Source organism: Drosophila biarmipes, chromosome 3R, assembly GCF_025231255.1.
Source record: "Drosophila biarmipes strain raj3 chromosome 3R, RU_DBia_V1.1, whole genome shotgun sequence".
Classification (NCBI taxonomy): domain Eukaryota; kingdom Metazoa; phylum Arthropoda; class Insecta; order Diptera; family Drosophilidae; genus Drosophila; species Drosophila biarmipes.
In genome coordinates this window covers 14,106,841-14,125,231 of record NC_066616.1, presented here as the reverse complement: position 1 = coordinate 14,125,231, position 18,391 = coordinate 14,106,841, and the positions used below count along the sequence as shown (strand labels likewise).

The 18,391-nt window shown below is 43.8% G+C and overlaps 1 protein-coding gene across 1 annotated transcript; it reads left to right on the top strand.

Annotated features, from left to right (window-relative positions):
* The first annotated feature begins 200 nt into the window (after positions 1 to 200).
* On the top strand, positions 201 to 9,035 carry LOC108031111 (homeobox protein slou). Its single transcript, XM_017104322.2, has 4 exons — positions 201 to 1,627; positions 2,538 to 2,796; positions 7,972 to 8,252; positions 8,716 to 9,035. The coding sequence occupies exons 1-4, from the start codon at positions 500 to 502 to the stop codon at positions 8,929 to 8,931; spliced, it is 1,884 nt and encodes a 627-aa protein (XP_016959811.1). The 5' UTR covers positions 201 to 499; the 3' UTR covers positions 8,932 to 9,035.
* Positions 9,036 to 18,391: the final 9,356 nt, after the last annotated feature.

The following is an 18,391-nucleotide window of genomic DNA, read 5'->3' as shown; positions in this document are numbered from 1 at the left end:
GGCGGGGAGTGGCCAATCCACTCAAAGAGCCACTCGGCGGCAGCGGTGGGCGTGGAGAGTGGCGAGAGTCACTCAAAGCGCCAGCCACCACCACCATTTCGGAGCCGTCAGAAGCATCCGAGGCATCGGCATCGGCATCGGCGTTTAGCAGGCGACAGCAGAACACATCTGTTGGATTAACAGCGCGGAGGCATCGGAAACAACCCTCGTCATTACGCTGCTGGCTCTTGAGCGTGTGAGTCGTCGCGCGCGGATTACGCCCAGGATAATCGGAATCGGAATTGCACTCGCCTCACCAGCGCCTTCCACCTCGGGTATTGGCAGCTTTAGATTCAGTCGATTGGCTGCCCTCAAGGTGACAGGACAGGCAGCGCGCAGTGAACAGTGGACACTGAGTGAACACTCCCCGAGAACTCTTAGTGAACCCGCAGTGAACACCCAGTGCACAAGCAGTGAACTCGAAACCCAGACAATATTCATTACACCCCAAGACCCCAACATGGTCATGTTGCAGTCGCCGGCGCAAAAGGCCAGCGATAGTGCATCCTCCCAGAACACAGCCGTCGGCGGGCTGATGAGTCCCAACTCGAATCCGGACTCGCCCAAGTCCAACACCTCGCCGGAGGTGGCCAGTGCGGACGGCGTGGTGGCCGGAACAGGAGGTGGAGCCACCACAACCACTCCGCCGGCGGCCAAGATACCCAAGTTCATCATCAGTGCCAACGGCTCGGCGGTGGAGGGCAAGAAGGAGCAGGATCTGCGCTACTCCCTGGAGCGGCTCAAGCAGATGAGCAGCGATTCGGGCAGCCTGCTGAGCCGCCTCAGTCCGCTGCAGGAGGAGGCGCCACAGGACAAGGAGAAGTCCGTGAGCTTCACCACGCCCGCCCAGCAGCGCAAGCTGCTCGAGCTGAGTGCCGTGCGCCACCTGGCCAGACCCGAGCCACTGCAGCACCCACACGCGGCCCTGCTCCAGCAGCACCCGCACCTGCTGCAGAACCCCCAGTTCCTGGCCGTCGCCCAGCAGCACATGCACCAGCATCACCACCAGCACCATCAGCACCCACACCAGCATCCTCATCAGCATCCCCATCCACATCCTCATGCGCATCCGCCAGAGGTCTTCCACTTGAGGGCGCCCACCAGCAGCAGCACCACTACTCCACCCTCGCCGGCCACCTCGCCTCTGTCGCCGCCCACTTCCCCGGCCATGCATTCCGACCAGCAGATGAGTCCACCCCTCGCTCCGCCCCAGAATCCGCCGCAGCAGCAGGTGGCCGCTCCTCCAGAGATGGATCTCGAGCGGATCAAGCTTGTGGCAGCGGTGGCAGCTCGCTCCACGGCCCAGGCTCCCAGCACTTCCGCCTCCGCCTCGAACTCGAACTCGAACTCCGTGTCCAACGCCACCACCTCCATCTCCAACTCCAGCGCGGGCTCACCCAGTGGCCGGGATCTGAGCGACTACGGCTTCCGAATACAGCTGGGCGGCCTGGCGGCAGCGGCGGCTGCTGCGGCAGCCACTTCGCGACAAATAGCGGCGGCCAACTATGCCAGGAGCGACACCAGCGAGGAGCTCAACGTCGACGGGAACGACGAGGACAGCAACGATGGGTCCCACAGTGCGCCGTCGGTAAGTGATGGGTCTACTAAGTCACAGAGAGCAAAAGATTTAGAATCTGGATACTCTTGTAGAAAGTATTTGTTTTCTTTTCCAATTGATTTCACTTATATCTTAAGCAATTTAAAAACAGATTTTTGAAAGTAGAAAGCAACTCACCTACTAAACTATTATAAACATGTTTAAATGAATAAATATTCATAAAGAAAAGGTAAATCTTATTAAGTGTTTGTATAAAAATTTAACCGACATTACAATTTTGAACAAATGTTACAAATCAGTCAAATATTTATAGATAGCTTCCTGAAGAATTTCCCAGAACTAAAACCGTGTTCGCAAGTTTTCTACCAAGCGGGTATAGGGAATCGGCTTATTCTCTGACGCCACGAATACAGTGTACACCACTAGTTGGCATATGGAGTTTAAAAAGCTGCCTTGTGCAAATTACGTTATCTAAAAGGTGTAAAAAAGATAAACCAACTTAAAATATATTTAAGAATATTTTGTACCATTTTATGTTGATCATAAAAATCAAAATGATAGAGACAATTGAAAATGTTAAGTAAAGAATATTATTGGAATATGTTTTTCGATTTTTAAACATCTTCATTATTTGTTAAATCAATGTCAAATACTCTAGTATTAGCATTTAATGGAATTTAAAATATTTGTTTAAGAAAGTTTACCGGTGTTAAATCTTGATAATGTTAAATATCAAGAAAAAAAGGTCAGCAGAATAATAAATCGTATCCTTACTTATACATGATCATCAGATATGATACACTACTTTTGATACGATCATTGATCAAACATTTTATCAGATTGGTTTTCAAAATACACCATTCTATAGAATAGATTAACTTATCCTCTATTAAAAGCCCATATCTAACTTATTCCCTACCCATCTTGTCCTGCCCAACAGGTCTGCCCAGTGGACCTGACGCGATCGGTGAACAGCAGTGCGGCGGCGAATCCCAGTTCCGCCTCGACGAGTGCCTCCAGCGAGCGGGACGCGGCCACCAAGCGCCTGGCCTTCTCCGTGGAGAACATCCTGGATCCGAACAAGTTCACGGGCAACAAGCTGCCCAGCGGCCCCTTCGGCCACCCCAGGCAGTGGAGCTACGAGCGGGACGAGGAGATGCAGGAGCGGCTGGACGACGATCAGAGCGAGGACATGTCTGGTGAGTAGAGCCCTTCATTTCTACTCCGATTTCGACCCCAACAGCAAGTCACTGTGATGGTTAGCTGTCTGATTTGATTGAAATCGAAGGGAGCCCGAGGCACGTGAGACAAGCACATTCCCCGGAGTGTCTGTGGCTGTGTGCAGCAGCCCTGCTCGAATACACGGCCAATAAAAGGGGGAGGCGCTGGGCGGAACACCTGCAAACATGCTGCTCCCTTTTGATTTTTTGCTGCTGGGTGGTGGGTGGCGCATGTTATATTTATACTGCTGCTTGTATCGTTTTTGGGTATGTTTTGATTTTGAATTTGCTCCCCTCGAAAGCTGGGAATCTGCCATTTTGCGGCCCTGGGATTTTGTGTTGCCTGCTTTCGGGCGCAAGTCACGTACACCTGTGTGTGTGTGGGTGTGTGTGCTCGGGTGGTGTGTTTATGTTGGCCATGAAAGCATTTATATTTTGCGTTTATTCAATGGCAAACAAATGCGCAAATGCCAAAGCAACCAAGAAAATGGAAAAAAAGGATCTCCGATTTGTGAGCCTGGCACTGGCACTGGCACTCTTCATTTTTGCGAAAGGCAAACTTGTTTAGACCAAAAAGCTGCACTCATATCCAATAAGGATTTTCAATAGAATTGCTTTTAATTGATTGATTGATGTTTTAATTGGGGAAAAGCCATTCCCAGCCGGGAAGCTGCCGTTCCTTTCTGCACTCTCTTCTTTTTTTTTGGATTTTTCTCTGCCAACTGTTTGTCTTCCTGCGGATCAGGTTCGGTTTTCCAATGTTTTTTTTCCGATGCCTTTGCTGCCGCTTTCCTTCTCGTTGGCTGGCTAAAATTTTGCTGAAAATTAATTGATTTTCATGCTCGGCTTGGCTACAAAGAAATTGCTCAAATAAAAATTTGCAAATTTGATTGAAGTTGTTGTGGGCGGGGGCGGGGGGCGTGGCGATACCATCGCTAAGCCGCTGGCCAAAGCGCCGAAAACAGCAAAAAGGACTAGAATCTCATGGGTCTGGGGCTGATGGGGCTTAAGTTCAAGTTCGGTGCGGTTTGTTTGAAAGCTGCTCATGATCTGATTATGGAATCGGGTTGACTTAATTGGCAAATGGGTTTTGAAACAAAAGCGAAATAGAATCGGTGATTGAAATCAAATGATATGAGGTTGGGAAGAGGTTCTATAAGAGTACTTCTCACTGAAAAAGCGTAATTTAAAAGAATTATGTTTTAATATAAGAAGTAACTAAGTTGGACAGTAGTAACCTTTAAAAGTGGACTCAAGAATGTTGTTTCTTAATTTAAAAAAGTTTCAAAGGTTTTATTTTTTTATCCATGTCCAAAGACTTGTATTAAATTTGTCTATATATTTTTAAGCAGTAATTATTAATTTATTTACAAAAGTAGACAGTTCGTCTGCACCTCGATCGGTTCTAGTAACCCATTCCCTTTGATTCCTTTGAAGCCCTCGTATTTGTGTTTATCCAAGAATCAGTGGTTAATTTATATTGCCAATTAATTAACCTGCCTTAAACCGCCCCACTCAGTGCGCTTTTAATGGGCAATTCGTTAAGCGCTTATGTAGGAAATTATAAACACAGAAAATGGCGTTCCACGAGCTGTAGTGGCAACCACATCCACATCAGCGGCCACATCCACATCATTATCAACGACACATTATCGGCCATTTCTGGTTGTCGGCCGTGCTGTTTGGGCACTTGTGTTTGTGTTAATAAAACACAATTAACTTCATCAATGGCGGGCGAGGGCTGCGAGCATAACTGCTAATAAAACCGACTCAATGGCCGCGCCAACGACCCCATGAAGGGGGGTTGGGCGGTGGGGATGTGGCGTCGAGTGGTTGCAAACACCGAAATGGCGGCAGACAGCCGGGGAAACTTGCCACGATAATGATGTTGGAAATAATTATGTTGCTGCCAGTTTACGGGATAGCAACCCCTAGGATACACGAGCACACACACAGATACACAGCCATATAGACAGACAGCTGGAGTGTGTGTGTGCATCACGCATACGCACTGTTTGCCGGCTGGCATTCAACGATTGTGTTGGTTGGTGTTGCTGTAGTCATTAATTAGCAAGGTACTTAATTACCGCACATTCATTAGGCGCTTCAATGGCGCTGTCACACACACACGCACTCGGGGGGAGGAGACTTAAGCCCCTTTGCCGCCTCACCCCCACTTTATGGCCAATTGGAGGGAGGTGTTAATGCTTCGCTTCGGCTTAGATTAGCGTAATTAAGGAGCCCTTTGTCATTGCGACTAATTAGATTTTATGTCGCCAGCCCTTTTCCCTTCCCACCCACAACTGCAGCTGGTTGATAATTCATAAATATTACGCATACGCCCGGGCTGACTGCAATTCTCGAAGGCGCCATTCGATGGTGTCTTCGGTGTCGGCCATTTGCATTTCATTTAAATTGCAAAGCATAAAACTAACAACACGAGCTAGGCACATTCTGCAACAATAAAGCCACATATTGTGTGCATAATCCAGATAGCAAAGGCAACTGAAATGCGCCCCAAAAGTCATATGAAAAAACAAGCGATAGCCGAGTTGGCCAGGGGGTGGGCCGGGAAAACCAGGGGCGGTGCGGGGGCAACATTTAAATGTGGGCGGAACGGAAAGGCATACTGGGGCAGCAGCAACCCCCGAAACAAAAATGTAAAATGGCTGCGAAAAACTTTTATTCTTTTTCAGCACTCAATTTGGCTCACTCTCTCGTTTCCGCTCTCTCTCTCTCTCTATCTCGCTCTGTGTGTGTGTGAGTCCTGTACTGCGTTTGTGTAGGTGACAGGACTCGGGGGAATCCCCGAGCCAGGCCTGTGTGTGTGCCTGTGTAATGACGAGCTCCATTTCGCCGCCTTGCAGCTGCCGCAAAGTCAAGTTAAGCGACAATTTTACGGAGCCAGGGAGCTCGGCTCGTTTTTACGAGTGTATCCGTCCATCAGGCACTCATTTATTATTTTATGAAAATGGCAAAATGAGACGACAAATGCTCCCCGGGGTCGCATTGGCCGGGCGGATGCGATTACAATGATTGCCCCAGCACAAAGAACTTCAAATTTATAAGCCATTTCGGGGCGGCTCCTGTGTGGCCCTCTGTGTGTGCGGGCTAAGTTATGCGCCAGTTTGTGGTAATTAACACTCGGATTCCATAATTAAGTTTAAATTGTATGTTGTAATTTCAGCCACCCTCTGTCATTCCACTCTGTCCATTCTGCTTTTCCCTTTGTCATATCATCAAAATTGCTTATGAAGTGCTTTCGCCATAATTATAATTAACAGCAGCCATTTTGTTAATGGTAGACGCCAGACAGATAATGGGAATGATTTCGACTTTTAATGGGGATCAAGACAGATGGCTGCTGAAGATGCATTAGCTTTAAATTAACAAAGAGTACCTTAAATATCTACCAGATTATGGCTGTTACTTAAAAGGACCTTAGGTTAATCGAATAAAACCATTAATAGTTTTTGTTTGCGAATAAGATAGTATTTTTTCACTTATATTTTTTTTAACTTTTCCAATGAAAAGCATATAATAACTTTTAACTGTTAGCAATGATTTTGTTTACTTTACTTGAGAAAGCTTTTGGATTCAGTCCCTTATTATCAAACATTTATCTATCTTAAAAATAATATACTTGTCGAACATAATTGAAACTGTTATATTACTAAAAACTAAGTCATGTTTGTTTTTAAGTAAAGTATTTAACCTAATAATATACTAGTTAGTCTTAAATAATTTTATAGTTTGCAGCAGGGGCAGGAGTAAGCAAGTATCTTAACTTTCCTAAATAACCCAAATCATCATTATACTTATTAAGTGGAGTTCATATTAAGAACTTTAAAAGACGAAAGATCACAAAAGTAGGGCTATACTCCACGCCGCCTGCATTTCAGATTACCCTACGCAAATTAGCATAATCCTTTCAGTTTAATTAAACGCTGCTCACAGCAGGGGCAAATATTGATCCTGCTCCGACGGGTTTTTCTCTGCTGCCTCAATGCCAGACATTACGCATACGCCGCGTTGCAGCTCTCAGTTGAGTGGTCAGCGTAATTAGGCGCCCTTTCTCCCTCCGCAAAACTGCGGTTGCAACGGTTATTAGCCAGGCCGGCTTTTCCACCCTTTAGGCCCCTCCCCCTCAGAATTTCTCGGCCGCCCTTTGAACTTTCCGCGTTTGTTTGACAGCGCATTAAGCGCGTCCCTCTGTCTGTCGGTTGATTTTCCCCCGTTCGGTTTTCGGGGGCGGCTGTTAATTCAATTGACTCAAACCAATTGTGGTCAGGGCCAGTCGACGACTCGAATCGGCTGGCTATTGATGCGCTGCTGGCGGGCATCTAATGTGCCATTAATGCATATCAAAGTGCCTGCAAACACTCCACAGCCCATTACCGGCGGTAATGGCAGTGGCCACTCGCCAAATTCGTTAAATATTAAATGAAGCGTTCACGTTAATTTTCGGTTTAATTGCCGGCCAGTTGGCCAGCTTGCGGTGCACTTTTAGGCGCCCGAACTCCCCCTCTAATGTCGTGCAAACACGGCCAATCATGTTGGCCAATTACCGGGACCAACGCGAGCATCCTTCACAAAGGGGTTGACACTTTGGCCGACCCTTTTGCGCCTGGCTGAATCGATGCGGCTGCTTTGAAAGGGGGCGCAAAGGATTCACCGCAGAGAAATTTGTTAACAAGCAAAGTTCTTAGCGGCTTACGATGCTTTATGGTCCACAGCTTTTGGCTAACGATTGCATAATTTGACTCTGAGATGTACAGTCGTAATTGGTAACTGATATTCCTCCGAAAGACACTCCCACTGGGAAGCCAGTTGGCCAGTCGGAGAGCTGGCCAGCTGGCCTAATTGAATTTTGATTGTCGAATCGTGGCAATCAAGGCAGCCAGACACTCCCACGTCCACTGGCGCATCTCCGGCCGGTCACATGTGCGCCAACATGTGCCGAAAAATTCCAATTAATCCAACAATGATGCGGTGGCCGAGGTGATTGATTTCCGTTTGCCAATCCCCCGGGACACTGCCATTTGTCTGTGATGGATGGCCCTGCTCGCTGCTCCCTGTTCCCCGTTGACTTATGCAAAAAGAAGAACTCGCAGACTTATCAAGCTCCTATCTCTTTGTTCCTCCCTCTTGCAGCCCAGGATCTGAACGACATGGATCAGGACGATATGTGCGACGACGGCAGCGATATCGACGATCCCAGCAGCGAGACGGACTCCAAGAAGGGCGGCAGTCGCAATGGGGACGGAAAGTCGGGGGGCGGCGGCGGAGGAGGTGGTTCCAAGCCCAGGAGGGCCCGCACCGCCTTCACCTACGAGCAGCTGGTCTCGCTGGAGAACAAGTTCAAGACCACCCGGTATCTGAGCGTCTGCGAGCGGCTCAACCTGGCCCTCAGCTTGAGTCTGACAGAGACGCAGGTGAGATCTATTTACTAATTGACGTATTAAAATAGTTACACTTGGGATCGGAAGAGAAAATATTAAAATAAAATAGTAGAATTAAAATATATTTAAAGACAACGATAATTTGCTAGACTTTAATGTAAAAGCTGATGTCTATGGGAAATATCTTTAAAATTATGTAATTGAATATTAAGAAAGATAGAAATATATGCTGTTTCGATGCTCTAAACTAATTTTGTGGGATTAAAAATGTCATATAGCGACAGCCATAGTATCTTCCTGAAATAATATTCTCATAAAGAATAAAATCATCAATGTTCTCTGCTCTGTAAACATACATGTATGTTTTTAGATGAGAATATTTTACGTTAAAACACATTTTTATGTGCTCTATAAGAACAATTCAGTGAATTTATTTATGTTCACATCAAACGGACTAGAACGAAACTCATTAACAATCCTCCTATCTCCATTTCAGGTCAAAATCTGGTTCCAGAACCGTCGCACCAAGTGGAAGAAGCAGAACCCCGGCATGGACGTCAACTCCCCCACCATCCCCCCGCCCGGCGGCGGCTCCTTCGGCCCTGGGGCCTATGCCAGCGGACTGCTCTACTCGCACGCGGTGCCCTACCCGCCCTACGGGCCCTACTTCCACCCCCTGGGCGCCCACCACCTCAGCCACTCGCACTCATAAAATTGCAAGATGCAACAGCGATTGTTGCAACTCTTCGAAAAGCGCGGCAGGCCGGAAGTGGGTGCTCCCACTTCCGTTTCCGCAACCGGAAGTGGCTCACTGGTGCCCCCAATTCCAGCGCCCAAGGATAAACTGTAAATGTCAATAAGCTGCTTTAAGTGTGTGTGTTTAGTATCCTCTGTTATCTCGACTCCCTCGATTACGTGCTGTATATAGTTCTTGTATAAATATGCTATGCTAGTGCTTAGAACCTCGAATGCCATACCTAGATTTAAATTATACTATTACTTGTAGCGTTTAAGTGGCAAGCAAAATCAAAAAGAGCAAACCGAAAAGTTGCATAAATGTCAAGTGAAAAATAAACATTTTAAAAACTACCCAGAGAGTGTGTGTTTCTCTTTCCAAAAATCGGATGGTGAGGAGGGCATTTTTGGGGGTGCGTTGTTTTCTATAATCGTGTGAAATGGCAGGACAACAATGCCAAGTCAAGTGTAAAATTTTAAATTTGATTCTCATTTGGTGTGAGGGGCGCAAGGGCACTCAAATACTCAGATACAGATACTCGGCTAGCTCGTATACCCCGGGTGTGGGTACCCGGCCACTCAATTATGTGGCAAACTGGATGCGAATACGAAATTTCTTAATCCGCTTTGGGTGACACAATGCTCCTGGCTGCCGCCGGCTGTCTGTCCGTGTGTCTGCCTGGCTATATCTTCCTGTTCCGGTGAAGTCGGGCGGCGAGAGGTTGTCAAAACAGTGACAAGCAAATGAATAAATTCACGCGCACACACCTCCGGCCCATTGATATTATAATCGCCTCAGCCAGCGAGTGTGTGTGTTTGGGCCAAGATGCGTATAATTGAAACAGAAATCGAGGAATCCCATGCATGACCGGCCCTTTGGATTGACTGCGCCTGCCGCTGACAGCGAGGTGAGGTCCAAAAATCCGGGCGAAAGCCCTTTATATCTATTACGGCCGGACTCACTCCTCCTCGTTTTTGTACCCCTTGTATGTAAAACGTTAGGGGTTTGCTAAGTTCGCTGGAAAGTATGTAACAGGCAGATCCTATAAATTATATGCATAATAGATCCGTCTAGATCCACATTTATTCAAAATGTGGCAAAGGTCTAAATGGTATTTTGTTTTGATTGTCTATATCACTCTATTTGCCAAAAATGACTTTAATCAGATTATTCATTGAAAATTTATAAGCAAATAAAGTGCATGCACATCTCTATCTCTCTCGCACTACCTCTAGCTGAGTAACGGGTGTCCAATAGTCGATTCCATCGACTTCTCTCGTTTTTTTGCGAGTGCGGCTGCATGCGGAATTATTTCGCTTTTTTGCCACGCCACCGGATTTCTTTCGCTCTTGCTTAAATAATTTATTAACAATTTTTGCTTTTACATTTGTTTAAAGCTTTGCTTAAGTACTTTGCAATTAGTCGCACAAATCCTGTTTGCACCGCACACCCACACAGGCACACATGCTCTGCCGTCGGTGTGCCTTAATTTCTGTAAATGTAAGTCGCTAAATTATTCAGCTGCAGACATGTGAGCAAATTCAAGCAGGCGAGGGAGCGGAGGGGCTTGTTTAATTTGCATAAAATTAAATGCTAATTTTAGTTGCACACTCTCTCCGCCACGAAAACTTTTGGCGGGGCGAGAGTGAAAATGGGACACGACTTTCGGTGTGCATTAGCATTCCCTTGGGTTTTCTAAAACAGCAATCAAATCTGCAGCCCATAACTCATAATATTGCCTGGAATCCCTTTAGGGCATAACGAGTTTCATTAGTTTATTTATCATTAATTAACGAGTTTCATTAGATTTCGAAGTGTTTAAAATAGATTACAGCTGTAGAGTTCCTAAAAGTATCTCAAAGTTTAGGGTATTTTAAAATTTGGAAAAGGAAAAGCCTGACAGTGAAATAGTTTGCCATATGACATATATATGTTTTTAGGTTTTTTTTGCCTAAACCTTTTGTGCCTTTCTACCTTTCCATAATATTTAACATTAGCTAATGCTAACAACCGAATTTAGTGATTGTAGAGGGTAGACTAATTTTAAACATGTAGAATTTTTATTAAACATATACTTGAATTCAGCAGATACTACTTCGTTAATTTAACGAAAAATCTAAAATTCTTATTTTTATTATTTTAAAATTTTTTAACTTTACTCATATTTAGAATGACCACAATAATTCAATAAGTTTTAAAAAGTTTGTGTAAGGGTTCCAAATAGTTTCCAATTTAAATTCCAAAATCAAATTTGTGAGTTTCACCTACTCTTAGATATTTGGACTTAGGGTTGTCGAACTGAATTTGTTCTGAGCCGAAATCCCTAGAATATGCATCCTTTTTTACTTGGAGTTAAGAAAAACTAGGCTAGAGTAGTATTGTGATCATTGTTTTCTTGTTATAATTATTTATTTTAATTGCTTATGCCTATCAACATGACAAAATTATTAAAATGGAATGAATGTTTATAAAGTAATAGATAAATTAAGTATGTTTAGAGAGGTATGTTTAAGTTTTTGTATAAAAAGGTCTGTCCAAATCCCATTCCAAAAGCGTTCAAGTTAAGAACTCATCATTTGGTTGAACTGAGCTCGTGTGAAATGGAATTTACTTTAAACGGGGCTTCGTAAGCCCTAATACGATTTAAAATTTATACATTTGGGGGTGTAAATTAGGCCCGGCGCAACCGCCTCGCAAATCAGTGAGACGATAAATTAACGCCGAGGCGGCCGGCGTTAAGCTACCCTTAACGAGGCCCAAACGAACGCCTTGACGCAAATCCAAGACAATTGCTTTTCAATCCGCAGTGTCACAGCCAACGGAAGGAAGTTAAGGAACTTTCGGTGTCGCTCGCCGGAGGTTTTCCGCAGAATCAAAACGCGACACTCACACAATTAAGTCGTTTGCCCCGCCCGCCCATTTTCCATTAATCCCCGAGCTGAGATTCCCGTGAATTTGAATTCGATTTCGAGGGCACTGTTTTGTGGGCCAAGTTTGGTTTTTTTGTTCACGCTTTTCGCAAAGGGCCTTCTTATGCGCCTGAATTGCTCCAGATTACGCATACATCACATCCTCGTCCTGGGAAGTGCGTGTGTGCTTGTGTATCTGAAGCAGGATGCGTTGGTGTGAGCAGCGTTTAATCTGCACCATTGACTTCTCCTCTCTGGAGAAAACCCACTACTCTTCTTCAAAGGGGAAACACCCTCCGTAGTAAATTTTATGCGAATATTTAGTTTGCTGCCTTATCGGCGCGGCTTTATCGAAACTTATTGTGTTTGTTTAATTGAATTTGGATTGCTGTGACAATTTCGCGACTGAGTGCGCTCCGAAAACTCTGCCAGAGTGGAGATAAATAGGGATGTGGATGCCGGATCCCGAGAACTACTCCGCCGCCAAGTTGCGCTGTCTAATTGGGAGTGGTAGATAAAGTTGAGACTTAGTTTAGTTCATTTAGTTCGCTATTTGCCGGCGCATCCATCTGTTCCTGTGTCTGCAATTAAAATTTAATAAGTGCAACACGCCCCTAAAACGCCGTATTTGCACTCAGAAAAAAACTGTCTGAATTTAAATTTAAACAGTGTTGATTTAAGAACGATTTCATGCTTTACATTATAGGGACAGAACAATTTGGATTGAATAAGGATGAAGTCTACAAATTCCCAACTGAAAAGTTTCCGTTTATAAAGCCCATCAGTAGATTTAAGAATATTTTATTCTTGATTGCAGAAAAAAGGTTTCAAAACTCTAAAAATCTTGAAAATTCGTACTTAAAAGCTGTAATTGTTATATGTGAAGGTAGGTTTTGGAACTGAAAATATTAGCCTCAATCTCAAATTAATAGATTTTTTTTAAGTGCACCATATAGTATTGTCTACATATGCGGACTCATATAAATTATGGCCTGAAGTTGACATAAACAAGCTCCCAAGAGTCCTTTTGCCCAAGTTATATGACAGATTTGCGCAGAGCGTTTTGATGAAGAGCGTCCGGGGGGCGGAAGTGGGCTGGGTGGTTACAAGGACGAAGGGCCGGAAACGCTAAAGTGTCACCAGGGAGCGCAATCGGTGGGTGGTTGGGCCGCTGGGCAGGGCAGGCACATGTGTCTTGAGTCACCAGCGCCACGGGGTGGGTTGCGCCGGGTCGTCCTTTGTTGTTTTCCAGCCGAATCACATTTTGATGATTGTCAATGTGACTTTAATGCCATTTTTCAACTCCGAGGCCCCCATCCCCGCGCTCTTCACCAGGGGCACGTGCAAAAGGGCTGTCCCAGAGACACTGATCGTAATGCTGACATCTGTGGATTAAATTGCAATTTGTGCTCATGTAATATTGAAGCCCGGCGCTCTAGCCGTAAGTGTAACGCGTTTCCTCGCATTGTTTGCGCGAACTTAACTGGTTCAGTTCGCCCGGGCTATTAATATTTGAAATTGCGCATGGGCAATAAAATGGTAAAAAACGCCTTTGTGCCGGATATTATATTTGATGTTATTATGGTCGATTAGGGGAGAGAGTTAGGAGCGGGCATTGAGCCAAGCAAGTGTGTCACTTTCGGCAGAAGTTATAAAATGTGAAAAAGGAATTGAGTTCAGAAGATTTTACATTAAAAGAGTTTGTTTCAATTTAAAGTTCTAATATTGAAATATTTTTTTTCAGGGGTTTTGAAATATTTAAATATTATTTCATCAACTTCACATTTCTTTAAAAATATAACATCTGCATTTCTTTTTAAGATCATGAAAACGTAGAGAAAATAACGTTTTTTCCGTACCTATTCCCATGTTTTGTAATAAAGAATTGAGTCTTGTAAATATTGTTAATTTCAAAATACTTTTAAGAGGATCTTTCCTCACTAAAAGTAGACCCTGTTTAATCCCTTCAAACTTTTCTAAAATTTTAACGATTTTTTTATTACAAAGAATTAAACATGTATTTAAAGAGGTATTTGAGGTATAAGGGCTGGTTGAGGGAGCAACTTAATTCCTATATTACAATGTTTATGGGGAACGAACTTTTATTAAAGAGCCCGTTATGAGCCCTATGTGTGAGTCGTATCTATAGACAAATTATGATTAAAAATCAACCCCTAATAGAGGAATCCTATTATTAATGTAACGTAAACGTTCTGAACTGTAATCCATACCACAAAAGAGCGCCGAAAAACGGTTCAATCTCAATTTATAAGTACTAATTTTCCATGAATAGGCTTGAAAACGATTCCCACATTTCCGCTGGCCAATTGAATGGCCAATCGGTTGGCATATAGGCATCGCACGCGCCGCCAATTCATCATCATCTCGATCAGGCTCACCTGTCAGGCGGGATGACGGCGCTGTTCCACTCTGAAGGGCATCGCAAATCCAGCGAAATTGAACGTGTGCCCGGCCCGGCTTGGCTCCGGTTGGCATGGGCTAACTGGGCCCGTCTGCCCGAATAATTCGCAGTTAATTTCCCGGCAAGCGTGGCGAAATGAGGCACAAAGCCGGCCAACTCGCCGCGCAACTCTGGGCCCTTTTCGCCGATTTTATTTGGTGAGAAAACATTTACGCACTAATTTCTGGGCATTGACTGCTGGTCCTCCGCCGCTCCCCTTCCCATTAGCCCTGCGCGCGAAAACCAGTTGCATGCCAATTGGTTTGCAATTTGCCGCGCTTAGCAGGGGGTGTGAGTGGGTGGTGGCAGGGGCAGTGGGCTTTGGTGGGTGGCTGCAAGTGTAACCTTGGCGGGGTTGGCCGCAAATAGCGCACGCGTAGCTGGCCGGCGCGTGGCTCAATTACGCGGTTAAATGCATTCAAATTGAGTTGTTTATACTGCGGGCGTGTGCTGGGTCAACTGGGGATCGGTCTACGCAGGAGTCGGAAGTGCCCAGTTGGCATTTTCTAGCTGGCCAAGTTGGCTACTACTTATGGCTAAAAAAAGATATTTTACCTATTTTATAAAGAATTTATATATAAATATATATTTTTTTTCATTTTTAGCAGAGTGGGAAAACGTTTCTTAAGAAACTGCAGGTAAGTAATTTTTATAAAGTTGACAATATATTTTAGTTTATTAGAAAAAAGAACATTCAAAATAGTGAGTTAAATACGAAATATTCTATATGTCTTCTATATATTCTATAAATATGGTGCAGCTCAACCTAGCTACTCTGGGTAGTATAATGAGAGTTTGCAGCACTGCCGCGTTTTGTTGCCGCTGCATACTTATGTGGACGCCGCTGGCAAATCAGTTCCGGCTACAGTTGTTGCCATTGTTTGAGCCCGCAAAGTGCCACGCGGCCGGGGAGCATTGTTCACGGGTTTTGGGCAAGTGTCGGGACCAGGACCACCCCTTAACCCATCTTTGTCAGCGGCAAACATAAAACTATCAGCATTCCGAGTGGCCAGAAGTTGCCGCCGAGCTGGTTGATTATTTATGTCATTGCTACCCTTTAGCCCGGCTTTCTTGCGAAATCCGCTTAAGTGTGACATTACAGGCAAAGGCAAACAAAGCCGGGACATAATTAACGGAGTTGCCGGCAACTTTCGGCCAAGGAGTCGGCCATGTTTTCCAAGGACCCAGCCAAAGAAAGGCACTTGGGGAAAAATTGTGGGCCATTTTAGTTTGTTTTTTGATAAATATATAAAGATAATAAACCATTGTTGACGGGGCATTTAAATGTTGATTATTTTTTATGTTCTTCGACACAAATGTTTGTATTATCCGATAATTACAACTTCGATTCCTAATTCCTAAGGTCCTCTAGTAAAAATATCATTTAAGGGATTCTGTTCCTAATAAACATGCTGGCTTTATTTGTTCTTGAATCTATTCAATTTTTCTGTTTGTCGTTTTCTTGGGTTACAAGTTTTGGTTTAAGAACGCTTTGATATTTTTTTTTCAGTGCACTGAAAGATAAAGTGGAGGCATCCCCCTGGTAGACAACAAACTACAGCAATTATAATACGCGAATTGCGGCGGAACTAAGCAGCCACAAAGGAGCAGAAAGTATCTTTTGATGTTGCGTTTACAAGGATTAATTTATTTGCATTTCTCCGGAAGAAGTGTCTCTCCAGCAGGTCCTGGGCCCCTTCGGCCTGGCAATCTTCCATCAATTCATGTAATTTATTCGTTATATCCGACTGACTGAGGCCATAGAACTCAATTACAGGAGCAGCTCACAGATTGCTGGCAATACACCTTTTCTGCCAAGTCGGTTTCATTTGTTGCGCTAGATTTTTCTCAATCACATACGGAATGGAGCTTGTGTCCCCCAGGGGACTCTGGTCCAGGGGAAACTAGTCCAGACACATCTGCGGTGGCTTCAGCTCCGGCTCTGGCTCCCAAATAAACTTGGCTAACAAAGGAAAAGGGACGTTTGCAAATGGCTTTGGTTTTCTGCCTTGCCTGCCGTAATGAGCAGATTTGTTTTAATAAGAAGGGACTGCAAACTAAGCGCCCGGTCTGGCCTCACTTGGCAGTTTTAAAATGAGCAGCCCGACCGGCAACTAATTGTGAGCGGTATCTGGACTCGCATAGAGGACCTCATCCTTATCCTCATCCCCATCCCGATCCCATCCCCTTTCCCGGCGGGCGGCGAGCTTAACAAATCGCTAGTCCGCAGAATGAATGAGTCCTCCGTAGGGGAGGCTGCTGCTAATGTGCTCGTTAAAGTTTTCCGCTGGCAGGAAGTGAGCAAAAGAGGCGACACCTGCAGAATCTGCGCATCTGGTCGTTATGACAATGCGGCGCATCAATCGGATGTGCCAGAATTGCCAAATAATTATCGCAACCACTGCTGGTGGACAGTGCAGTCGATTCAGCCAGTTTCTGGATATTATCAGGTATGAGATTTTTAAGAGGTAAATACTTCAGAGCCGAGGGTATGACTTTTACATAGCGAGTACGGAAAGATTTAAGTGTGTTCGACATATCTTTTGAAGGTATACTGTATAGAGAACTTTTAAACCTATATCTTCATATTTGAACCATTTTTCACATTCAACAGTATATTATTTTTAAACCAATATACAGTAAGGGTTTTTTAGATAAATATAAGGTTCTTTCACATTTAATAAATATTTTCGGCATAAATTTACGAAACCTATCTATCTATCTATCTATCAATCAATCTTTATCTATCTTATGATTTCTTATGATAAAAGAAGATAGATAAAGATTGATTGATAGATAGATAGATAGATAGATAGGTAGATAGATAGATAGATAGATAGATAGATAGATAGATTGATAAATAGATAGATAGATAGACAGATAGATATATAGATAGATAGTAAGATTGATAGATAGATAGGTAGATAGATGGATAGATACATAGATAGAAAGATAGATAGGTAGATAAATAGTTACATAGATAGATAGATATATATATAGATAGATAGATAGATAGATAGATAAATAGTAAGATAGATAGATAGATAGGTAGATAGATGGATAGATACATAGATAGAGAGATAGATAGATATATAGATAGAAAGATAGATATATATAGATAAATAAATTGATAAATAGATAGATAGATAGAAAGGTAGATAGATAGTAAGATAGATAGATAGATATATAGGTAGATAGATGGATAGATACATAGATAGAAAGATAGATAGGTAGACACATAGGTAGATAGATATATATATATAGATAGATAGATAGATAGATAGATAGATAAATAGATACATAGATAGAAAGATAGATAGATAGATAGATAGATAGATAGATAGATAGATAGACAGATAGACAGATAGACAGATAGACAGATAGACAGATAGACAGATAGACAGATAGACAGATAGACAGATAGACAGATAGACAGATAGATAGATAGATAGATAGATGATAGATAGATAGATAGATAGATAGATAGATAGATAGATAGATAGATAGATAGATAGATAGATAGATATATAGATTGATTTAGTTCCTTTTTTGAGCTATTTTTGTTAATCCCTGAGCAGCACTACCCAAAACACGCTGATCCTGATCCCGCTACTCGCCGGTTGCCAGGAGCGTTGCTAATTAGCGAATGGCCCGACCTCAGGTCGTTGTATCTATTGGTTCTCCTCCACATATTTGCCGTCCATTGTTCGGCCGTTCGATTTTCGGGCAGCAGCGCGAAATGGGATTGCAATGGGCCCGGAAAAAGGGACCGAAAACTAACCCTTTGGACAAGTCGAAGTTCTTTCGGACGAGCGCACGCAATTCAATTTTAAACTAACAACTTAATCCTTTATTCAATTTGAAACCCATTAAAAGGACATTGCTTATCCTTTTAAGTGAATGCAAACAGCTTTTAATGTAAATAAGGAAACGAGATCGATGCCAGGAGTTTGCCAATCTCTCCAGCTGGGCCAGTGCAAGTGGAAGTGGCTGTGGGTGTGGATGTGGATGTGGCTGTGGAAAATTAAAATGCAATCGGTAACCGGTTCGATTTTGGCCGAACGGC